The sequence below is a fragment of the Halichoerus grypus genome, chromosome 13 (assembly GCF_964656455.1).
Source record: "Halichoerus grypus chromosome 13, mHalGry1.hap1.1, whole genome shotgun sequence".
In the NCBI taxonomy this organism is placed as follows: Eukaryota; Metazoa; Chordata; class Mammalia; order Carnivora; family Phocidae; genus Halichoerus; species Halichoerus grypus.
The window spans coordinates 82,176,256-82,201,700 of record NC_135724.1 but is presented as its reverse complement, the minus strand read 5'-3'; the positions used below and the strand labels follow the sequence as shown (position 1 = coordinate 82,201,700).

At 52.5% G+C, this 25,445-nt stretch overlaps 1 protein-coding gene and 1 non-coding gene across 2 annotated transcripts in view; both read right to left on the bottom strand.

Annotated features, from left to right (window-relative positions):
* The window catches only part of TESC (tescalcin), a 46,088-nt gene extending 28,718 nt beyond the window's left edge, over positions 1 to 17,370 (bottom strand). Inside the window, exon 1 of the mRNA XM_036115873.2 lies at positions 17,222 to 17,370. Within this exon, the coding sequence (XP_035971766.1) occupies positions 17,222 to 17,279 (58 nt within the window). The 5' untranslated portion in view covers positions 17,280 to 17,370. The remainder of the gene's footprint in view (positions 1 to 17,221) is intronic.
* A 3,796-nt stretch (positions 17,371 to 21,166) lies between these two features.
* Positions 21,167 to 21,239, bottom strand: TRNAE-CUC (transfer RNA glutamic acid (anticodon CUC)). Its single transcript has one exon. It is a non-coding gene; the product is annotated as a tRNA-Glu (tRNA).
* Positions 21,240 to 25,445: the final 4,206 nt, after the last annotated feature.

Sequence of the window (25,445 nt, the reverse complement as noted above, 5' to 3'; positions counted from 1 at the left end):
GAAATAATAATAGCAATTGTCCCTCCCAGTAGCAGGATTAAAGTGTTTGTTTTGCTTTGATTCATCTATATTTTCCGAATTTTCTCTAATACGCAATACATGTTTATTAGTCACGTAATGAATATTTTAAGCACACAATATGGTCCCATATGGGACAGCCCAGGAATCTCGAAGACATTGCTATGGATGAATCATCCGTTGGCAGAGTAGCATGTCCTGCGCGCACATGTTCTTACTTAATACTCTGCATGACCCTAGAATGGACAGACACTCCCATTTCACAGAAGAACAAACTAAGGATCTGAGGGGATCGGTAACTTGCTGAAGGTCGCTGAAGTTGAAAGGCAGACCCAGGATTTGGGCTCAGTTTGTTGCGCAGAACATGTGTGGTTTCATGTTTGTTCATTTGCTTACTGACACCCCATGCTGCCTCCCTTTGTGTGATCAAAGGCAGCTCTGAGCTCTCAACTGCAGATTAAAAAAAAAAATACAATGATCTGATGAAAAATAACTATCAGAAATTACAGCCCAAGATGATCCTAAACAACCTCTATGACAGATGAGTTACCTTCAAAATGATGCTAAGTGAAAGAGGCCAGTCACAAAGGCCACCCACTGAATGATTCCATTTATAGGAGATGCTCAGATACGCAAATCCAAAGTAGACCAGGGCTTGCCTGGGGCTGGGGAGGTAGGGGGAGTCATGCTAATAGGTACTGAGCTTCTTTGGGGGGGGGGGCATGAAAATGTTCCAAAGTTAGATTGTGGTGATGGCTGCACAATCCTGTGATTATACGAAAAACTACTGAGTACACTTTAGATGGGTGAAATGTACCGTATGTGAGTTACATCTCAATAGAGCCATTAAAAAAAATGAATTATGTGCATAAGCACGAGAACCACAGCAGCTGACATTCACTGAGCATTCACCGTGTCCAGGGCACTGTGCTCAGCCCCACTCCTGCTAAGCCCTGGCTCACATAAGCCTCTCATCAATCCTATTGGGTAAGGATGGTTTTTATCCCCATCCTAGAGATGGGAGCATGGAAACTTGCCCAAGATCACACAGATAAGAAGAGGTGTATAAACCAGAAATCATCATGGACCAGGTTTCTCTAAGGAAGTTTCCAGCTAATTGCATGCCAAGTGCCTGCACAGTGCACACTCACACATATGCACACAAGCCTTCCTGTCGTGCCTGATTGAAAGCAGAGGGGTCAGAAAAACAACCTCCCACATCTGGTTCCCTGTCTTTGGCACCCAAATCCCCAGAGCCAAGAGCTCAGGGCTCAACTTAGGTACGGCTCCTCAGCCTCAGTAATTGGGCGGGGGGTGGGGTGGGGGGAGAACGTCTGAGGCCTCACGAACTGACTTTCAAAGCACCCTCAGGTCCGGGGGTCCCCCAGAGGGTCTGTCCTGCGGGCACCTGCTCCATGTGTGCGAGGCCCCCCTCGGGGGCTCCCAGGATGGAAGCTTTTCTGGTTTCCCTGTTCCTTGCTCAGCCCTTTCTCCAAGTCCCCATGAGGTCACAGTTGCCGTGGAGACGAGAGACCGAGCCACCTGGGTGCATAGGCATGTTGACCTCATTATCTTTGGTTTCAGATTTCAACCTGAGGGTTGATTTCCCACCCTTCCAGGGGCTGGTGGGAGTTTAACTGGCCCAATCTTTGTGTGTGTGTGTGTGGGGGGGGGGTGACCTGTCACTCCGTATCAAAAGCTTAAACCAGGAAGTATATACCTGCAAGTCACTAGGCACATGCAGCCACTAAGCCCTTGCAAGGTGGCGGGTCCAGGGAGTCGTAAAATACCCACCAGCTTCCAAAGACTTAGTACAAAAAACGATGCAAACTCAGAGTCTCAATTTTTATATTGATCATACACTGAAATATTTTAGACGTAATAGGGTAAGTAAAATATTAAAGTTAACCTCATCTGTTTCTTTTTTAAAACATGGCTGCTAGAAAATGTAGAATTACCTTACATACACAGCTTCTAAAAAAATTTTGCGTTATTCCACCTTGCACTGTATTTGTACTGGACAGCGCTGGTATCTGGGCTTTCAACCAGCAACTTGATCCCGAGGAACAAAAGCCGAGGAACTCAGACAAGTGTACGGAGATAAACAGGTCTGAGTCCTCATCACTGCCTATTAAAACAGTAAACGCCTGGGGAAATGGTGAGCCACAAAGAAACTGGTTGAAATAAATCCTGGTGAGTCCTGAAGACAGAATACTACACAACCTTCAAAGACATGTTTAAAATAGTTAGAGGGGCGCCTCGGTGGCTCCGTTGGTTAAGCATCCGACTCGATCTCAGCTCAGGTCATGATCTCAGGGTCGTGAGTTCGAGCCCTGTGTTGGGTTCCATGCTGGGCACGGAGCTTACTTAAAAATACATATATGTATAAAATAAAATTCAGAACATAGAACAACATTCACGGGATATCACTACAGGGAAAAACCAACAGGCCACAAGATCTCATGTATATGAAAGTTCATAATGACATACGTGTGTGCACAGGAGACCACAGGAAAAGACACACAACAAAAGAGTACATTGCTTCCAAGTGGTGGAATTACAGGACATTCCTCTCTTCCTCTTGTCTCTTATTTTTGCTTATCTGTCCTTTAACTTTTCTGTAATTCACAGGGTTCACTCATCTGTCCAGCAGAATGGGATTCGGTCCTAATGGAACAAAGCACTGATACATGCTCCAACAGATGAGCCTTGAATACACGATGCTAAAGAAAGAAACCAGGCCTAGGTCACATATCGTAGGATTCCTTTTATATCAAATGTCCAGAATCGGCAAATCTAGCCACAGAAAGCAGATTAAGGGGGTTCCGGGGTTTGGGGTAGGGAGAGATGAGGAGTGATGTAATGGATCTGGGGTCTCTGCCTGGTCCTGTCAGGTGGTAGGGACCAGCTCATAGCCTCGCTGTGCTGAGCAAGGGGTCACCAGGCAGGTGGAGGGTCACACAGACCAGGAGATCAGAGACAACCCCCAAGGATGAGGAGGCAGGAGATGGGGAGGGGGCAGAGAAAGGGGCGTGAAATCCCCCCACGAGGCCCGACCTCCCTCATCTGACTCAAGAAGAAATGGAACATCAGCCTTCAGCACATCCATTATGGGGTGACCCAGACTACTTGAGCCTTTATTTCCAGGGCCCCAAGTCCGGTGACAAAGGGCACATAAACTATCACCTGCCCCTTCCTGAGTCCATGCTGGCTCGCAGGGGAGGGGGAGGCCCGCCTGGGTCACTCAGCCCTCTGACAGATGCCCCGTCACTCACTAAGAGACATTCACGGAGCACCTCTGCTTCACTTGGCACCTGCTAGCTGCGGGGGGTGCAGACACAAAAGGCAGAGCCCTCAGCTCTTGGAAACGGGCGTCACCTCGCTGGGATCCAGGACAGTAAACGTGGTATCGGCCTGCCAAGGAGCACCAGGGTAGGAGAGAGGCTTCCAGTCCACAGAGACGGGGTGGGAGGCAATGCCTTATGGGATCCTGAAGGCGAGGTCGGGGAGGGCAGGGCTGGCAGAAGCAGAGTGGGAAGAGCTCAGGAAGCCCCGGGTTTTTCAGCACAGGTGGAAGGCAAGCGAAGGACAGGGGAGCAAGGGGAGGTAATGGCGGTCGCACACACGGAGCTAAGGCATTTAGACTTCACCCCGAGTTCACAGAGGATGCTAAGGCCGGGGACAACAAGATCCCATGTGCCTGGTGACAGAATGGAGGGTGGATGCAAAGGACAGGACTCAGGGGACCCACCGAGAGGCCCACAGGGGGAGCAATGGGGGGCACATGCTCAAAATGCAGTTGCAAGGAGCAGGGGCAGCTGGAAGTCTGCTCCTGCGCTCTCCAGGGGCTCCCCAGGGGCTCCCCCCTGCCTCTCCCTCTCCCCCAGCAGTGCCACCCTGCCGCGGGCCCCAGGACGCCGAGCAGCTTCCGGGGCCCCCGAAGCTCTCCTGCTCGCCGTGTCCTGGCAGACTGGCCAGAAGCCCAGCATCGTCGGCCGAAGTCCCAGAACACAGAGGTGAGCCGGGTCAGACAGAGAGGTGGGCTAACGACATCGCTGCCAGGGGCTGCTGGCTCAGTCCCCGGCTCCACGTCCTACTAAACCGCTCCCTGAGGCCGCCGCCTCCCCCCCCCCCCCCCCCCCCGTAACGCGGAGGTAATAATAGCACCGCCCTCGCGAGGCTGTTCACACCCCGGAAAACAATCAAAATCACATGCACACGATGCACAAGGGCCAAAAGGTAGGAACACCCAAACGTCCATCAGCCGGTGAGCAGAGGGAACACGATGCTGCCACGGGCAGGCAGGCAGCACGGACGCCTGCTAGCACACGGCTGACCTTGAAGACACGATGCCTCGTGGAAGCAGCCAGACGTGCAAGGCTGCGTGCTGCCATTTACACGAAGCTTCCGAAATCCGCGAACCCATAGGGACAGAAAGTAGGTTTGCGGTTGCCAGGGGCCGCGGCGGGGGTGGGGGTGGGGGGTGGATTTCAGGAGCAGCTAATGGGCCTGAAGTTTCTTTCGGGGGCGATGTTGTCCTGGAACTGGATCGTGGTGACGGCTGCCCAACGCCGTGGGTGCACTTAATGCCCATGACCAGTATACTCGAAAATGGTGAAAATGGTAAATTATAGGTTATGTGAATTGTTCCCCAATAAAAACATCACATACATCTTGCACTGGACCTGGCAGGAGGAGCTGAGACACCAGAATTGCCCCAAGAGCGGTCATGAGGACCCTGAAGAAAGAACCTTGTGGTACCTACTAGGCTCCTCGGCTGGCTCCTCACTCAGCTTGGCTTGGGAGGGAGGGAAGAGGCACTTTGCATGCTGCCTGGGGCTACAGCCAAAGCAGTGACTAATCCTGGGCCTCGGGAGGGAGGACAGGGAGAGCCGAGAGACAGCCTCCACAGCCTGGAAGGGACCCACCCTCACACGCCTGCCCATTGCCCCGAAGACGCTTCCTGGTGCCCGGATGCCCTGCTTCTCTCCTTCACCTGCACCCCTCGCTCAGGCTGCACACGTCACAGAGCACACCTCGCAGCCCGGATTTTTAAAGACACCAAAGATGCACTTGGGTGCCCTCGGCCTTGAAAGGAAACGATCATACCCAATTCTAGTCTCTGAAGCAGAAGAAACAACAAGAAGGTTAACTGCGGCCTTTTATCCAGCACCTTTGAGCCCTTGACACGCAAACTTCAACCCAGTCCGTAAGAGCAAGATCCATGGGATTCTGGGCAGGAGCTGCGCCGGGCCCTGGCCAGCATGGGGATGGTCTTAATTTTAAGCTCAGGCCCCGGGGGGGGGGGGGGGTCTCTCAAGGGTTTTTGTCCCACATGGAATAAATCCTCCAACTCTCAAGACTGGAGCCGAAGCGGAGACAGAATGAAGTGACTTGACTTTAGAAAAGATCCTCCTTCTCATGAGCAATGAGACAACTTGGAACACTGTCAGAGTGGGTGGGCATGACTCTCAAATCACACAGTCTGTGCTTTGCTCATCGACGCTCACCTTCCCACAGCTCTGCTCTGTTCTTCGCCATTTGCCTTATAGCAGCGATACTCACTGCCATGTGGTAGCATTTCCTCAGAGGCAGGAACTAAGCCGAATGCTTGGCGCACATCATCTTATTTCGCCCTCATCCAGGGCCTGCCTCAGAGGGCAGTTATCACACCCACCTTACAGATAAACCCGAGTCTCGGAGAGATTGAGTCATTTGCTGAGATGAGCGGCAGAACTGGGGTTTGAACCTGGGTCTGGGGCTCTAAAATCTATTTTAATACAACCCCACGCTCGGGCTATGCACCCCAAGAGAGGATGAGTGGGGACAATGAACACATAGCATTCATGTCACTAAAGACACAACGAGGTCTCCATTTTCATAAAAAGCCTAAAGATGGGGAAGGGGCTGGGGGGAGGGAGCTGGCTAATCAGCAGAGATGTGAAGAGTGGGCGTCTTTGGGAGCATCTAAGGAACTGGTTTTCACATCATTCCAGAACTATCTTCAGCTCCAGATTTAGACTGGGCCACATCAAGGAGAGAGAGGCTTACCAAAAGTAGGAAGGCTTACTAGGTAAAGAAGTCCAGTTCCTGCTACATGGAATGAACACAGACTCCCCATTGCACTAGAGACACCTGAAACACTGGATAAAAGAAGAAAAACCTCCCTTACACCATTAACCCTACAAGGGAGGGAGGCCTGGCAAGGCCAGAACCAAGGAGGGATGCACACCCAGCCGGGCAGGAGCACCAGATGCTGCTGAGATGGCCCAGCATCAGAAATGGCCTTGGTTCCATGTAAGCGAGAAGTGAGACTCCTATCCAAAGCCGAAGCAGAGGGCCGCCTGGGTGGCTCAGTCAGTGGAGCGTCCGACTCTTTTTTTTTTTTTCTAAAGATTTTATTTATTTGACAGAGAGAGACACAGCGAGAGAGGTAACACAAGCAGGGGGAGTGAGAGAGGGAGAAGCAGGCTTCCCGCCGAGCAGGGAGCCCGATGCAGGACTCGATCCCAGGACCCCGGGATCATGACCTAAGCCGAAGGCAGACGCTTAACGACTGAGCCACCCAGGCGCCCCAAGAGCGTCCAACTCTTGATCTCAGCTCAGGTCTTGTTCTCAGGGCCGTGAGTTCAAGCCCCATGCTGGGCTCCACGCTGGGTGTGGAGCCTACTTAAAAAAAAATAAAAATAAAAAGCTGAAGCATAAAAGACCACTTCCCCATGTAAGACAGGCTAGAGAAAATACTCCCTACTGTCTCAGAGAGTCAACAAGGAAGTGGACTCTGCTAAGGAGGTGGCCGGGCCCAGAAGAAAGGGGTGAAGCCTCTGTGATGAATCTAAACACACGTGTGCTGTGCACAGGTGAAAACACCAATCCTCTCTGGTACAGGAAAGCCAAATTGAGGACTTAATGTAAAAAGTGTTTCTAGACCAGTGACCGTTCTCAGGGACTTAGCACAATAAATGCAAAGCACTGTGTGAGGTGCTTCTATAACCCAGGGACTCTCACAGGAGAGGTATTTTTGGTAAGCCCTTCTCCACTTGGTTTGGCCTCAGCATAAATCTGGAGCTGAAGACAGTCCCAGAAAGATGTGAAAACCAGGGGAGACAGCCCAATCAAACATGAGCTCATAATCAAAAACCAAACCACACGAGCAAATGAACCACCATAAGGGAGAATCAACAGACAGAACTAACAAAAGGAATGGAACCCTTCTTGTTTTAAATTTGTTACCACCACCACGATCAAGTGGGATTTGTTCTGGGGATGCAAGGGTGTTTCTATATTCGCAAATCAATCAAAGTGATACATCACACTAACAAGAGAAAAGATAAAGGGCATATGATCATATCAACAGATGCAGAAAAAGCATCTGACAAAAAAGCATCCTGCCCATCTGACAAAATACCCATTCATGATTAAAACTCGCAACAAAGTGGATTTAGAGGGAATATAACCGAACATAATGAAGTCCATATATGGAGCACCCACAGCTAACATCATACTCATTGATGAAAACCTGAGAACTTTTCCTCTGAGATCAGGAACAACACAAGGTTTTCCTTTCTCACCACTTTTATTCAACATAGTACTGAAAGTCTAGCTGCAGCAATCAGACAAATACAAGGCACCCAAATTGGTAAGGAAGAAATAAAGCTGTCACTATTTGCAGACATGATACTATATATAGAAAACCCTAAACAGTCCACCAAAAAGCTATTAGAATAAATGAATTCGGGCGCCTGGATGGCTCAGTCGGTTAAGCGTCTGCCTTCGGCTCAGGTCATGATCCCAGGGTCCTGGGTTCGAGCCCCACATCGGGCTCCCTGCTCCGCGGGAAGCCTGCTTCTCCCTCTCCCACTCCCCCTGCTTGTGTTCCCTCTCGCTGTCTGTCAAATAAATAAATAAAATCTTTTAAAAAAATAAATAAATGAATTCAGGGACACCTGGGTGGCTCAGTCTAAGGTTAAGCATCTGCCTTGAGCTCAGGTCATGAACCCAGGGCCCTGGGATCAAGTCTGGCATCAGGCTCTCTGCTCAGCGGGGAGCCTGCTTCTCCCTCTGCCTGCCACTCTGCTTGTGCTCTTTCTGACCAAGTAAATAAAATCTTAAAAAAAAAAAAAAGAAGAGAAAAGCAAAGTCTCAGAGATGGAAGGTACAGCATGGGGAACAGAGACAATAAGACTGTAGTAACACTGGATGGTAACAAAGGGTAACTACACTTATCCTGGTGAGCACAGAGTAGTGTTGGCAAATCACTATGTTGCATATCTGAAATTAATGTTGTAGATCAACTACACTTTAATAAATTTTTTATTTTTTTTTAAAGATTTTATTTATTTATTTGACAGAGACAGCGAGAGAGAGAACACAGTAGGGAGAGTAGGAGAGGGAGGAGCAGGCCTTCCACCGAGCAGGAAGCACGATGCAGGGCTCGATCCCAGGACCCTGGGATCAGGACCCGAGCCGAAGGCAGACATCCAACGACTGAGCCACTCAGGCACCCCAATAAATTTTTTAAAATAAAAAAATTGGGGGGATGCCTGGCTCTGTCAGTAGAGCATGACTCTTGATCTCAGGGTCATGAGTTTGACCCATGTTGGGGGTAGAATTTACTTAAAAAAATTTTTAAAAAGGAATGGCACCCCAAGAGGGTGAAACAGAAGAGACTATACGGTAAGCGTTAAGTCATTACACATAATGAAAGAACACTATTCTATGACAAAAGCAGTGAATCTAAAAACCATATAGAACTTATAAAATGTTTTTTTATGTCATTGGGGGGCATCTGGGTGGTGCAGTCAGTTAAGTGTCCAACTCTTGGTTTCAGCTCATGTCTCGATCTCAGGGTTGTGAGATCGAGCTCCACATCGGGCTCTGCACTCAGCGTGGAATCTGCTTAAGACTCTCTCTTCCTCTGCCCCTCCCCACCGCTCATTTGCCCGCTCTCTCTAAAATAAACAAATCTTAAAAAAAAATAAAATAAGGGGTGCCTGGGTGGCTCAGTCAGTTGAGTGTCTGCCTTCAGGTCAGGTCATAATCCCAGGGTCCTGGGATCGAGTCCCGCATCAGGCTCCTTGCTCAGCAGGAAGCCTGCTTCTCCCTCTGCTTGTGCTCTGTCAAATAAAATCTTTAAAAAATCTTTAAAAAAATAAAAATAAAGTAAAAGTCATCAAAATTTAAAAACTTAAGGGGCAGCAAGACTGTAACACCTAGGGACGCCTGGGTGGCTCAGTTGTTAAGCGTCTGCCTTCAGCTCAGGTCATGATCCCAGGGTCCTGGGATCGAGTCCCACATTGGGCTCCCTGCTCCGTGGGGAGTCTGCTTCTCCCTCTCCCTCTGCTGCTCCTCCTGCTTGTGCTCACTCGCTCTGATAAATAAATAAATAAAAATCTTTAAAAAAAAAAAAGACTAACACCTAAAGAGAGAATTAGTGAATTGGAAGATGGACCTAAGGAAACGACCCCAAAGACAGCAAAGAGCAATAAATAATAGAAAATACGAAAGAGAGGTAAAGAGGCATTCAGGACAGAATGACATGACCCCATCTATTTCTAATAGGAATTACTGAAGAAGAAAAAGATAAGTGGGATAGGGGAAAGAACACGTTCATAATGTAAGACACAAGCCTTCTTTAGAATGAAGCAGCATAAACCATTCCCAGGCAGGATAAATAAAACAAATCCACACCTAGACACACTGCAGTTGGAAAAAAAAAAAAAAAAAAAAAAAAGAGGTACAAAAGCAGACTTCTACCAAAAAGTATCAATTAGACAAAAGAGCTGACTTCTCAACAGCAACAAGAGACCAAAACCAAAGTGCTGAGAGAAGATATGCAGAATTTTATACCCAGCCAAATGATCAACTGTGTATGCTGGCAAAATCTAGACATTTTCAGACAAAGCTGACAACTCACAGAGATTCGTTGAAAAATCTATGGAAAAGTGTATCATGTAAGAAAATAAATCTATAAGGAAAAACTTTTACAAGAATTAATAGGGTCTGCATAAAACAGTAATAAAACCAATGATCAGGTTCTAAAAATGTAGAAAAAGTACTAGAGAGTGACACAAAGCAAAGCATGTTAAGGTCCCTGATCATCAGCACAAGGGAAAGATAAAGATTAACATCAGGCATGTCAAAGATAGCAGCCATGTAAAAAAAAAAAAAAAATGGAAGGAATTAGTAAAGTTAGAGACTGCCCTTAAAAGGGAGAAAGGTAGCCAGCTTCTGTAAGGTTTCTAATCAAAATTATTAGTACTTGCCAACAACAATTGAACACCTACAGTGTGTCAAGAGCTTTACTAAGATGCTCACTTAATCCTCACAATAGCGCTGTGACACATTCCCATTCGACAGATGAGAAAACGGAGGTGTGCTGGCCAAGGTGGTTGCCCAGAGACTAAAAGGTGGTCTACAGTTCAAGCCTTTACTATCTGCTGGTAAAGGCCACGGTGCGGGGTGGGTAGCAGGGCAGTGTATGTCCATGTGGACCCTGGCTGCAGTCTTAGGGGATGCAGGTGAGGACAAGACTAGAGAGCCCCTGGGAACACCAGGTGGGTGAAGTATGCTGAGTGCTGGGTGCTCACTTGGGATTGACCACTGGGACCCCGGCATGAGCGCCCAGGAGAAAGGGAAGCCCCTTCTAACCTCAGCGCACCGGGAAAGCCATTCACGGCAGCCACTTTCTCTCTCCACCACGGTCTAGGTAGGACTCGGCCGTGCCAATAGTGAGGTCTCCTGCTGGCCACCTGCTCACCCTCCGGAGTCACCTGATCCCTGAGACCTGAAGGAGCCTTCTCACCTCCTAGGGAGCGGAAGACCCACTTCTGACAGCCTGCCCATCCACAAAGGTCACGCCGCTGGGACAACAAAGGGCCTTTTTGTCCTCACGCTTACGGTGGCTGCCACCACCAGCGGAAATCACCCACTCGACCTTCTGGCTTTATGAATTAATAAAGTTGGAAGAGGAGACAGGATGGCTCGCAGGCCCAGGCACTCCCCCCTGCCCCCTGCCATCACCTTGCCTGGTGCCACCAGCACGGGCACCAGGGGGCCCTGCCTTATCTCCCCAAAGTGGTGGGCACTTCTGAGCCAAAAATACCTTATTCCCTTGGCTTGAGATAGCAAATACTGAAGCCCTTTGCCAGAGTAAAGGCATCTTATCAACACTCGAGGTGTTCGGTCCGTACGACTGGGCCGTATGGCATGTCTGAGCATTGATTACATTCTGGGCTGCATTCCGGCGGCCATTAACTCACAAAAAAATATCCTGCCAGTGTGGGGCTGGGGGTGGGATGAGGAAGAAAGACGCATAAGGGATCTGATCATGACTAATTCGCAAAGTTAGGAAGTCTTGGAGCGGACTGCCAATTACTTTCACGCAGAGAAAACACAAATGTTTCCTCTGAAACAGATGTGAGCCCCCCAGTAAGACCCCAGGAAACAGAGGGGGCTGCACGTTCTTGCTCTTCCTCCCAGAGCCCCTGGCTCCCCTCACACTGCCCATCACTGAGCTTGCCCTCCGTGGGCGCAGCTCACAATTCTAGAACTTTCCATAACACGATACCAAGCCTATCTGCCTAGGGGTCTAATTCTCCCCCTTCCAACTTAGTAAACAAGTGTGTGGGACCCTATTAATGAGGTCACAGGGTAACAGTGTTGCGTCTCCCAGATACACAGACCCTTTGTCTCAGTCTACATCGCATGGGATCTGGGTCACCTGGGAAAGGCAGTTTTGAATTTGGGTTCCACACTCAAGGTAGTGACCTTGAGCAGTCCCTTCAAATGTCTGGGCCTCAGTTTCCTCATCTGTAAATTGGCAACAATATGCTATAATGGTGAGATGTCCTGGCCCAGCCAGAGTACAAAATATCAGCATGGGTCAAAACAAGGGTGTTTCTGGGCGCCCAGCAATGAAGTCCACTTGCCACTCGGCCCTTTCAAAAGCTTTCCAAAGCAGCCCACACTTTTCCACACTGTGAGCACCCAGGGATTTGGGGGTGGAGGTGTCTGGGTACCCCGGAAGGCTGGGGCCACGGAGCCTCCCTCCCATGGTCTCAGCCACCATGCCCACACCGCCCGACCATTTCTCCCCAGCCCGCCCCGCTGAGAGCTCAGCCTGGGGGGAACCTACCCTCCCCAGGCCTCACAGTCACCCTTATTCTTCCCTGCCCGGGAGACACAGTTTTTCATTTTTCCTAAAAAAAAATTGTTAATTATTTTTGTATTAAGGTACAATTTACATACAACGGAATCCATCTTCACTGTTTTTGAGAACCTGATGCGCCCTGGGGGAATGAGGTCCCTCCCCACCCCCAGAGCGACACAGACACAATTGTGCACCCTATTTCCTGGGGCTTAGAGATTGCCCAAGGACCCCAGGATAAAAGCCATAGTCCACCCAGACGAAACAGAAAGGGAACAGGGCGAACTTTACTGGCCACTTAGCTTTATGTGCCTCAGTGGGGGACACAAGGAGCTCAGTAGTACCGGCCAGCGCGCCCGCACCCCCGGAGCTCCTGGAGGGCAGGGAAGGTATCTGGCCCACCTGGGTATCCAAAGGGAATATGGCACATGGCGAATAGGCCGAGGCTGTGGTCTGGGGCCACTCGAGGACTTTACAACCGCCAAGTAGTGGCCAATGGCGAGAGCCCAACAGAAAATGGGGTGCCACCCAGGCCTCCGGTTCCCTCCCCAGTGAGGAGGTCTGGGGATCACACCAGAAACTGAATCCCAGTTCTACTTCTCGGCAGCCTGTGGCCTCGGGCAAGTGGCGTGCTCTCCTGAGCTCCCGAGCTCCCGTGTCCTCACCGGAAAACTGGGAATCCACGGTGCTCCTGGGGGCGTTGCATGAGCAGCTGCGGATAAACCGCACGGCTCGGCTCCGTGTTTGGCAAATGACAGGCGCCTGGTAAACACTCGCTGTCACCATTAGGAGGTCTGAACTCCAGATCTGGGACATTGTTTTTTCTTCTTCCTTCTGGCAGCTTCTTGGCATCTACATAGATAGGCCTGTGGAGCTGTTTTGGAGCCTGAAGGAAAAAATAGACCCTCCACCTTTCCCAGAATCCTCCACTTATTATTTCCTTTCCAGCCCCGGGAGCAGGCACGGATGGGGGAGGCAGGAAATGGCCACCTCCAGGCCAGCTCAAGGTGGTGAAGGGGAGCAGGCTTCGGTGAGTGACCCCAAGGGGCCGGTCTTCCCGTGGGGGGGGGGGGGTCCACTTCACACCTCGGGACACATGCTGGGCTCCACTCCGTTCCTGCTGAAAGGCCAGCTCGGGTGTTTAATGTGAATTTTAACGTTCTAGGTAGTCCGCCTTCTTGGCTCAGAGAAGATGTTTGGGAAGACTTCTTTATGTTTTAAATCAATCAATGAGACTCTCACAGGCAAGGGGAGGTGGGCGTGCAGTTCTGAGGATGCCCTGCGTGGGCAAGCTTGTGCTCAGGCCTATTTTTGGTGGGGCTGGCTCAGCGCTGAAGCCCACAGGATGCATCTCCTGGTGCCAGGGGGGCTGGCGCAGCCACGGCGGGCTGGTGGGGTGGCACTAGGGGTGTCTCCTGGACACACGCTCCTAGGCAATACTCCACGGGCTATATAGCCTCTGGGGTCCCCACCTGGCCAGCATGAACGCCTGTGTTGTGAGTACCACGCACACACACCAAGGTGAACAAGCCACCTTCTCCCTGCTCTCAGGAAGCTCCAAGTTTCGAGGGGGTGGCAGGTGACAGAGCGGACAGCTCTAACACGGGGTGGTGTGTGCTATTATGGGAGGGAACGCAGGGGCCTCGGGAGTCTCAAGGACGCGCATTAACCCTCAAAGGCCAGACAGAGACTAGGCAGGATGGGGAGCCGAGCCCCGAAGGAGGAAGAGCGCGGGCTTCCTGAACAGACAGGGCTAAGAGAAAATGTTTGCAATCTTAACCTGGCTGCTGGTTACAGAAGTATCCCCTTACGTAAACCCCGAATTACGGACAGTCAAGTGAAGAGTTCTCCAGGCAGAGGGAGTGGCTTGCACAAAGGCCCAGAAGTGAGAAAAATAGATGCGCAGGCTGTTCCTACCCTTCTGCGTTCCTAGAAATTGGAGAGGCAACTCCGATTGCAGTGAAGGCACGGCGCTGGCAGGAAATGGACTTGGGGATCCTCTGATCCCCTACTCCCCCACTTAGTGACCTGTGGGGCTGCAAGTTGCTTTACCCCTCCAAGCCTCAGTTTCCTTATCTGTAAAATGGCCATATTGCCACCTTCCACGGAGGATTATTATGAAGATTCCACCAGAGTGCATGCCAAGTGTTCGGCACAGAGCCTGGTGCTCAAGGAATGACGTCCATCACCACCATCCTGCTCATCATTTCCAGAGGGAGCCCTCAGGAAGGGACTAGGCTGACTCTTCAAATTAGGGGCCATCTTGGTCCACAAAGAGGCAGGGGGAACCCAGCAACACAGCATGTTCCTTGGCTGAGTGCGCCTTAGGCTGAATGTTTCCCAAGGATTCTTGCAGGAGCAGGATCCTCGGAGCGGACGTTCCCATGCCAAGCCAAGAACCTCACATATGTGTACGTACATCGTCTTACTCAAGCCATATAACCACCCGAGGATCCAGATGGGGACACTGGCTCTCAGAAGTAAAATGACTTGTTTAAGGTCATGCAGCTAGGAAGAAGTGGGCCAAGCTTTAACTCTTCGCTGTGGTTCAGAGTGATGGAGACATACAAATGGGTTTAAAAACATGGCCAGTACTACTAAACACTTGCCCAAAGCCACCTACCTAGCAAGATCCTTTAAATCAGGCTCCCCACACCAGCTGAGCCCTGACTCTAGCTGCATCATCATCCCATACTATTCTCATTTATTGTTCTCCAAGTCTTCCCACCACAGGGCCTTTGCATTTACCATTCCGTCTGCCCCAAACTGCACTTTCCGCTGATCTTTGCGGAGCTGGTTCCTTCTTATTGGAGCTTCTGTTCCCCATTTTCGCCTCCTCAGAGAAGCTCTCCCAGTCCTCCCTAAAGAAACGTTTCCCTGCCCTTCCCCTGACTCTCACACCACTGTGTGTCTCCCCTCAGGAACATCAGCCTCTTAGGGTCACCTCTAAATCCCCAAGTCCTTGGTCCATCAATACTTGCCGAATGGGTTAAAATGCCCAGACTGTGCCAGCCCCTTTCAGAGGACAAGGGGGAACTTTCCTCCTGTTTAAAGTTCCAAGAACTGAAGGCGTTCATTCTCCCCTCTGGTCCAACCTCACAGCCCCTTTCCTGATGCGCCCCCGGCCCCATCTCCCTCCCCCCTTTGGGGTATGAAACTGGAATCCCAGGCAGCTAGAAGGGAAGCCCCATCAGCCACTTGTAGGAAGGCTACAGGGGGAACACTCAGCATCCGTCTTCCCCACGGGAGACCGGACCCAGGAAACGGGACAGGATTCCCAGCATGCTCCGAGGTCCCAGCACCTGTCAAACTCACCACCAGACGGAATTCCCCCCAACTGCCTGCGTGGGGGGCTGCCACTCTGCTGGCAGAAATCCCAGCTACAGAGAGCCCTGACTTCCACCAGTGCAGACCCAAGGCAACAAGAGCTCAACTAACAGAACCAGGGGAAACCCAAGAAAGGAGGGGAACCCTACCTCCTCTCTCACGTGAGCCTTGGGGTTAAACTGGACTCAAAACTTTTATATTCACAGATGGTTCAAAATGAAACTATAAAAAAAATCTACAGTGAAACCTCAGTCCCTCTTCGTCCCTTCCACCCAATCTGCAAGTATTCACTCTTCTTATTTCCTTGTGGATCCTTCCAGGGTCCTTGATGCAAACAAAGCAATTACGAATATATGCTCTTATCACTTTTTTTTAAGTGTTCCGTATTATATATACTACAGTTTTTTTTTCCCTCCAGTCTCAGATAATTCTGTGATTGCACATGGTAAAACATAACACATGTGTATGTGATGCACGAGTGTATACACACACCCACACACCCAGACCAGGTATTGAGGTGCTTTCTGTAATTTTCACCCAATTCTCCTGGACAGAAGTGTTTAGATTAGGAGTCAGCAGGGGTCGCCTTTCAGCCTTGGCACAAGTGGTTGGGTCATTCCCCACCCCCACCCAGGTGATCAATTATGGACCTGGCTGGCTGCCCTAAACTCAAAGCAGGTGCCAGGAGCCAGCCAGGTCCTTCCTTGAAATAACATCTGCACTCCCGTTTCTTAATCATCTAGCAGGTACTAGGAGAACTTCCCTTCTAGAGAGAAGGAAACCGAGCGATGAAGTGACTAGCCCAAGGTCACACAGCCAGGAAGTGGTGTTGGCAGGATTCACATCCGCCTGTCCAGTTTCCCCCTCACCTGGTCTCCCTCCGTCTTTGGTCCACACACCCCTCCACAGCCCGTAACAGAACCCGGCACCCCGAGGTCAGAGCCCAGGGTCAAGTTCCCAGCCCAGGGTCAGAGGCCAGGGTCAAGCTCCCAGCCCGGCTGGACTGGGGAGGACAAACGCTACCACCGTCACTGCCCTGCGTCCAGGTCGGCCCCGCGGCGCGGCCGTTCCGTGCGCCCAGCCTCGGGCGGATGCGGGTCCCAGGAGTCCGGGCGAGCTCGAGGAAGGTCGTCGGGCTCCGGCCAAGTGCTCCGCGGGCGCCACCCGCTACCCGGGGAAGTGGACCCGATGAACCCACTTTACAGATGGGAGGACGAAGAGAGGCGCAGGGGGACGGGCTCGGCCGCCCGAGGTCACACGGCCGGGGAATGCCCGAGCCCGGCTGCCACCCAGGTCCCGCCGACTTCAAAACTTTCCGGCCCCTGCGCCTCGCCAACCCGAACGACTTTCAGGTGCGGAGCGCGCACACCGGCTGGGCGGCCCGGGCTCTCGCCCTCCGAGCCGGGACGCCAGCCCTGCCCTGGGGGAGCCGGGCCCTGCTTCCCTCCCGGGTCCGCAGTCCCCAGGCCCGGGGGTTCCCTGCCAACTCCGCGGGCGCCGAGGCTGAGCGGCGGCACTTACTCAGCATCGCCGCGGAGCTCCTCGCCGCAGCCGGCAAAGTGGCCGGCGGGAACCCATTTGCAGGAGGGGGAGACTGAGGCGCAGAGAGGGCCAGCTACTAGCCCAAGGTCACACAGCGCGGCAGCGCGGAGCCCGGCGGGCGGCAGTGGGCTGGGAGCCCCGAGCCAGCCGGCCGGCGGTCCCGCCGTGTCCCCGCGGGATACTCACAGCCGGTCTTGCCCACGAGCTCCCGCACCTCCTCGGACGCCGAGTGGGCAGCGCCCATGGTGCCTGCGGCGGGGGCCCCGGGCTGGCGTCGGCTGCGCAGCGGCCGGTCCGGCCTCGGGTCCAGCGCGGGTCGGGACGCCGGGGACGGGTCTGAGCCGCGGGTTCCGCGTGGGGCGCGAGCGCGGCCTCTTATAGCGGCGGAGGGCGGCGCGCCGCGGTCCTAGCGCGCGCCGGCTTCGCGCACTGCGGGGATGGGGGAGCGCTCGGCCCCGGGGCCAGAAACGGCGGGGAGGCGTGGAAGGGAGTGCGGGACCTAGACGCCCACCACCAAGGTTCCCCTCCGCCGTCCCCCCCCCCCCCCGCGTGCAGCGGCCGTGCTCCTCGCGCCTCCCCGCCTCCGCACCCCTGCCGGCTTTGGAAAGAGTCAGGTGTGAACAGAGTTGGGGTGTGGGTGGGCGGACCCCGGGGAGGTTCCATATCCACCCCCACCCCGGTTCCATCACACATCCTCCCAGATCTCAGAAGGGAAACTCACCTGGGACAGTGAAGAAATAGAGCCAGCATTAATGAGCTCTCTGGTGAACAGCAATAAAGGTAATATAATAATAGTAATCCACCTTAAATGCGCACAAGGTGCTTCGCTTGGCTCATTCCAGGAAAGCCCCTCGGCCCCTCCCAGCACCTTGATGAAGTGGACACACCACGTGCCAGAGCGGCCCATCCTAGTGGCACAGCCCAGGAGCTTGGGGTGCGGGAAGTTTTCCGAACTTGAGGAGCAGGCAGCTTCCTGGCCCTGGCCCCCCATCCCCATTCTGGCTCAGGCAGGGCCCAGGAGGCTGCCTTTCAAACCGCCCAGAGAATGTAATGCAGATAGTTCCCCAAGCCTCCTGGGAGAAGTTTTGCCTTAGGTTGGCTTAAGGAATTGGATTCTGTGGTCAGGCTGGATGACCCTGGCCCGTCCTGCCACCTGTTTGACCATGATTCCTTCTACTTAAAATGAGGACAATAATAGTTAATGAGCTGTCCATCAGAAGGGCCTGCCATGGGACACCGCGCAAAGCAGTTGCTTTGGAATCCTGTCCATTTTACAAGGGAGGAACTGATTCTCAGAAAGGTCACACAGCCAGGGCAGAAATTCAAAGTCAACATCTTCTGGTTCTCAAGGCCAGACCACTGCGCTCCACAGTGCCTTGTGATGCGGCCATACATGTTTGGCCTGTATTCAGTGTAATGTCCTGGGTGCCAGGCTCTGTGACAGGGCTGGGGGCGGGGTGGACATGGGTCCTTTGGTGTTCACAAAGACCTGGGTGGGCCCACGTACATGAGTTTCACAGGGCACTGGGGACGGGGTGCTGAGAACCGACTGCCCATACCTATAGACTACAGAACCTCCGGGCTGGGGTGGGGGTGGGGGAATCCTGAACCCAGCCAGAGCTGCAGAATGAGCCCCCCCTCCTGGTGGAAAGTCCAGCTGCCCATTACACTCTGTTGGCTTTGAAAGAGTGGGAGCAGCACCTGGAATCTGCATGTCTTTTTTTTTAAGATTTTATTTATTTATTTGTCAGAAAGAGAGAGCACAAGCAGGGGGAGTAGGGGGAGAGGGAGATGCAGGCTCCCTGCTGAGCAAGGAGCCCAGATGTGGGGCTTGGATCCCAGGACGCTGGGGTCATGACCTGAGCGAAAGGCAGATGCTTAACTGACTGAGCCACCCAGGCGTCCCTGGAATCTGCATTTCAAAAGCCTCCTTGGGCAGGGCTGAGGTAGCCAAGCTGGGGAAGTGTGGGCTGTGGGGCATCAGCTGGTCTGAGTTAACTGGACCCAGAGCTTGCATTTCAAGGCAGAAGGAATAGAGACACCCAGATTGACCTCAGGGTCAGGAAAGGGGTTTGGGCCCCTTGGGAATGACCCACCACTGCTGGACACAATTTTATTCTGATGTAAAACACCAGTTCCTGGAATTTTATTATATTAAATTATCCAAGGATTAAATGATGGGGCTTGCTGCCGAAGAGATTGAAAATAGCATGTTCGGGATGGCACCCCCTCCCCCTTAGCCTAGCTGCTCCCAGAGCTAGAGACAGTGCAGGTGGGTAGGGAAGAAAGCCCTGGGGCTGTGCTCTGGGGCCGGGGGGGGGGGGGGGGGGGGGGGGGGGGGGGGGGGGGGTGCACATGGCTCTGCTCTGCTGCTGCTCGGTGATCACGAAGAGGCCCCCAGTGGGTGGGGTGAAGGGAGCCTGTTTTCACTCTGTGACCTGTCTACACGAGCACCTTCATCTCAAGCCCCACTGACCACTGACAGCTCCTAGAGGAGTCCTGGCCCCTGCCCCTTTGCCTGGAACTCTCTTCCCCTCCCTCTTCCTATGGCTGGGTCTTCCTCTTCAGATCACTTCCTCTGAGAGGCCTCCGCAGGGCCTCCCTCCACCCTCCTGGGTCTGCTGCCAAACAAGCCACCTTCACCAGCCTGCAGGGAGCTGGAAGAGGGGAAGGCTGAGGTGTGGTCATCAAGGGGAATTGATTTCTGATGGCAAGCCTTGGAGAAATAATCAGGAGCTCCTGGTAGCACCGGGAAGGTGGAGAGGCCGAGGCACAAGGGGGATTCGCTCCTTCATTCATTCATTGCACATTTACTGAGGCCCTGCTGTGTTCAGGCACCTGGCTGGGTCCTAGGGCCACAACCAGGAATCATCAGGAGCCATACTTTGGCTCCTAAGAAGCTCCTGGAGGAATGGGCAGACAGACACACAGGAGGTGACAATGCAGAGGGGTCAAACAAGGGTTAACTTGGGCCCAGAAAGATCTGGAATGTTCGAGCCAGAATGGTGCCTGAAAAGACTCTGTTATCCCTTAAACCGAGCTTCAGGGAGTCCATGACTCCCTCCCCGACTGCAGACCCAAATGGACAGGCCAGACGTACACACTGGGCAGACGGCTGTATCCGTGAGGTTTGGGGGCCCTGGACTCTTGCCCCCCTGCTCTGGTCGTGATGCACATACGCAGCAGGGGCTCTCCCCACCCTCCCCCCCACCCCACCCCCTGCACAAAGCCTGCTGCTGCCTGTTCCAGGACGTTACGGCTTTAATTCAATCCCAGTGACCGATCTGTCAGCATCAGAGCAGGAAAGAGGTCTGGAGCTTTGCGTGGGGTCTGGCTGGGCTGATTGCATCTGCTGTCTGGGGTCCTGTAAGAGGGGCGCCCTGTGTGGGGATCTTCAGGTTCCCCCCACACAGCGTGACCTTCTGAGGGCTGGAAAACACTTCAGTCACCAGGCAATTGCCTCTCTTCTCCCAGAGGAGCTGATTAAAACCGGTGGCCGAGATTAGAATGGCTGGTACCTGGGAGTCTGCAAAGGGCAGCGGCACCCAGAGCCTTCGAGGATGGTCTTCCCGCGGCTCTCCTGCATTCCTTTTAGGGAGGCTCCCAAATCATATGTGGGCAAGTGCCGTCCTCTCCCTGGGCCTCAGTTTACCCATCAGTAAAACGGCAATAATATTGGTGCCTTCCTCGGGGTAGCTGTGAGGATTAAATGTGGATATTCGTAAAGTGCTTAAAACGGTGCCTAACAGAGGAAGTACCATCTAGTCCAGCGGTGTGTAGGTAAAGCAGGGGGAAGCCTTACTTTGGAGCATTTGCCTATTTCCAGGATGTAAATATTACCCCCATGTCAATTTCAAGCTACCAATAATTTGACAAGGGGCTTGCAAAGTTCCTGAATGTCTGACAATGCGATCTTGCAAGCCAGTCGGAGCCAAATGTCACACCATTACACAGTAGACTTATTATTCATATGTTCATTCACTCACTATTTTTTTTAAACTTTTTAAAAATTTTTTATTTATTTATTTGACAGAGAGACACAGCGAGAGAGGGAACACAAGCAGGGGGAGTGGGAGAGGGAGAAGCAGGCTTCACTATTTTTTTTAAAGTTTATTTATTTAGTGATCTCTACGCCCAGAGTGGGACTTGAACCCATGACCCTGAGATTGAGAGTCACACACTCTTCTGACTGAGCCAGCCAGGCGCCCCCATTCACTCACCATTGAGTGCCAGGCATTTAAATACTACAGGAAAGGAGCCAGTCCCTGACCTCAGGGGATCCCAGAGTCAGGAAGGAAAGATATAAACAGACCATCACAGCACACTAATAGGATACTGGCTGCTGTGGGAGTCTGGAGGAGAGGCACCCAACACATGCCCATTTTATTGATGGGAACACTGAGGTATTCACAAAATTTGTGGTAAACCAGAATCAGAGTACAGATAATGAAGTTGGATAAATGGCAGTTCCTATAATACATGTCTCGATTCCCTATCCCTCTAATCACTTAGGGTTACTCCCAAGGCTCGGCAATGTTCTGGGAGCAACAAGACTCTTCCCTTAATCTTCAGGCTCCTGATTCTAAGGAAATGTACAGGGAATGCAAGTGCCCCCTTGCTTAGCCTCTGACTTAGGGAAGACTACACCTAAACCGTCTCAAACAAATAAGGATTAGTGATGCTCCCATAAAATCTGTCCAGGGTTGGAAACCCTGCAGATGCCTCACGCCCACATCTCTGTCTGGGCTCTGACATGGGCAGTTTTTCTCTTAAGCTCATTAAGGCTCCTTATGTTGGTCTCCTGAATGGAATCAGAGAAGAATCATCTCCCATCTGCCTCTTGAATTCAAGCTGTCCTTTTGGTTATCTTGTAAACAATCCTTTCTTGCCTGAGGCACCCTGATCTTTTAGGCGAACCCTGGGTGACAATGTTCTAGCATAGACTCGACTCTGCTTTGGATCCCCTGCAAGGGCTCAGCCATTCCTGGTTGTGTAACCCAGGGGTTGCTTGCTTTGCCCTGTGAACCTTGATGCTCCCCAGCCCCATCTTGCTAGAGAGGATTCAGCAAGGGTGAAAGGGCCGGCCCCCCAACTGTCCACTCCCTTTCTCGGGGGACGAGATCCAGGACTTTACAGCCAGCCTGACTCTCCTCTCTCCATTGCTCTCCTCCCCCACGATACCTCGTGAGACAAATCGTCGGAACTTGCACTCGAATTTCCGCCTTATGCCCCCTTATTTAATCATTTTCTGGGTGACCAAGTTCCCCGAAATCCTCAGCTCCCAGTGAAGCGCCCCCGCCCCTCCTGGGCTGTACTCAAGCCGCTGCCCCAGGCTCTCCATCCTAATGGGGGACCGGAGCCCGCCCCCCAGACCGAGGAGGGTCGCAGCTCCAGGGCGAGTGGGAGGGCTGGCCGCCTAAAAATGGAGACGGGGGCCCTTTGGGGAGGGCGGCTTGAGCATGTTTTTCTCTTGTTTATATAATTATAAATAGTGACCGATTACTGGAATTTGCAGGGGGCAGATGGAAGCTTGTCCCTGCATGGGCTTCAAACTCGACGCTGTTGTCCGAGAAACAAGCTCACCAGACAAACAGATAGATGTGGCAGGGGCCCCAGATCTATTTTAACTTCACCACAGCTGCACGCGGGGCAGCAGGGCAGGCTTTGCAGAGGGCTGGGGGCTGGGGGAGGACGGAGATGGCCCCAGACTATGGCTGGTGGCCCCCATGTGATCACGAGGGTCTTTGTATGTGAAAGAGGAAGGCGGGGCGGGGGGTCAGAGTCAAGAATGATGTGATGTGGAAAAGACTCCACTGGGCATTGCTAGCTTGGAATTCAAGGAAGGGTCCCCGAGCCGAGGCGCGCAGGTAACTGGGAAAACTGGAAAATGCAAGGACATAGCTTCTTCCTGAGAGCCTCCAGAAAGGAACACAGCGGGGCTGACACCTTGATTTTAGCCCAGGGAGACCCATTCCAGACTTCTGACCTCCAGAACTGTACGACGATACATTTGTGTTGTTTCCAGCCATCAAGTTTGGGGTCATTTGTTTCCAGCCGTCAAGTTTGGGGTCATTTGTTACAGGAGCCGTAGGAAATTAATGGACAGTGGGTTTGCACCAGCAAGACCCCCGTGCCATGGAAACCAGCGTTGACCAAACTGTCTTCCCGGAGGGATGGTTCTTTAAATTCTGTGTGCAGGCAAATCACCGGGTGTTCTTATTTAAGCTCAGATTCCTGGACCTCCCCCCAAAGGTTCAGACTCAAGAGCCCAGGAATGCATTTGAAATGGGAATGCCGGGTGATTCCGAGGTAGATGTTTTATTTTTGGTAATGGCGATATGGAGATGTAATTCTCATAGCAAGCGACTCCCCATCTCGAGTACACAACTCAGTGGTTGTCCCTATCTTCACAGAGTTGGGCAACCATCGCTATAATCCATTTTAGAACATTTGCATCATCCCCAAAAGAAACCCCACACCCTTTACCTATCACCCCACAATCACCCATCTTCTGGCCCCTGACAACCACTAATCACTTTCCTGTCTCTATGGATTTGCCTATTCTGGACATTTCATATAAGTAGAGTCTCTAATATGGGACTTTTGTGTCTGGCTTCTTTCACTTAGCATGATGATTTCAAGGTTCACCTATGTTGAGGCGTGGGTCAGTCCTGCATTCCTTTTAATTGCCAGATGACGTAACATTGTATGGGTAGACCACGTTTTACTTATTCATTCACCCATTGAGGGACATTTGAGTAACTGTGTGGCTTTCCTTAAAGTGTCTCATTTAGCCACCACAGCCAAATGATGGGGGATTTGGCCATCTAGCATTCCCACTTTGTAGATGTGGAAACCGAGGCTCCATAGGGCTCAAACCACATGCTCAAGTTCAAGTGGTTCGTAAGTGACGGAGCTCTGGTGGGTCCGACCCCCTGGCCTGTGAACCAGAGACACGTCTTGCAGGTGTCGCCACTGAAAGTTACAGAGCTGGCACAAAGGAAAAAAATGGAACATCTAGGGGCGCCTGGGTGGCTCAGTTGTTAAGCATCTGCCTTCGGCTCAGGTCATGATCCCAGGATCCGGGATCGAGCCCCACATCCGGCTCTCTGCTCTGCAGGAAGCCTGCTTCTCCCTCTCCCACTCCCCCTGCTTGTGTTCCCTCTCTCGCTGTGTCTCTCTCTGTCAAATAAATAAAATCTTAAAAAAAAAAAAAAATGGAACATCTATTTCTTCCATCTGCTGAATCAGTCTGCCATAATTTCCCTCTGCTGCTGAGTAATGACGCCGGGATACCCTTTACCGAGTGCTAAGCACTTTCTGTATATTATTACCTCACTGAATCCTCGGACAACACTGTGGGATGTGCATTCTGCATTCCTCTCCTTCCCCATTAGACGCACAAGGAACTACGGGCTCGGAGAGTCCAAGCTATTGGCCGCCACACGGCTGGTTCTTACACGGTTGTGTGCCTCAGGATTCCTTGTGGAAAGGGCCTGGCCTGGGAATCTGCATTTTAACAAGGGCTCCAGTTGTTTCTGAGGCAGATCGTCTGAGGACCACACATGAAGAAGTCCTGTACCACCAGACCGTGAGGAAAACTAGCTTCTGGCACATTCTCTGCTTTTGCTAACTGTCCCCTTGGCTGCCTGGCCTTCAGGCAGGTCCCCACCTCCGCTGTGTTGGGAGGTGACAGGGCAGGGACTGGATGTGGAGCCAGCCACCTGGGGGACCACGAGCTGGCCGGGAGGGCAGGACCACTGGCCAGGAAAGGACCCTGCCACCTGCTTCCCCAGCCAGGGGGTGTGGGTGGGGAGAAGATACAGCCGTCTCCTCCCCCCTTCCCTCCCTCCCTTCCCTCTGGGACAGCTGCATGTTCAAGCAAGACCCCAGCTGAGTGCCTGGAAGGCAGGATGATAAATACACGTTGGGGTTCCAAGTTGGCGCAGTCAGTAATTTGGGGCTTACTCGGGAGAGGACGCGGCACGCACCTCCCATTTGGGCAGCAGGCGGCGGAGGGCACAGGCAGGCTGGGAGGCTCGGGTAGGAGGTGCGCCCAGGGCCTCATGGCTGCCACGCTGACTCAGCAGAGCTCAGGGCCTGCTCCTGTTGACTGGGCGCCCTTCCCAGATGTCCACTCTGGGCTGTCTCTTAAACCTCTCCTGGGGCCGGCTGCGGAGAGCACAGATAGGAACCAGATCCAGCTCTCCCGCTTCAGGAACAAAAAGGATAAGCGTGTGATGGGAAGGCGGGAGGCCCTTTATGCCGGGGGGTGGGGGGGGCCTTCCCCCTGTGCCAGAGACTCCAGGGCGAGGGTGGGTGGGGAGACAGGTGCTCTGGGGGCTTCCCAGTCCCTGACTGTGTGTGGAGGCAGGTGCAAATCCTGGGCAGGGTTCAAAGTTTTGACCTG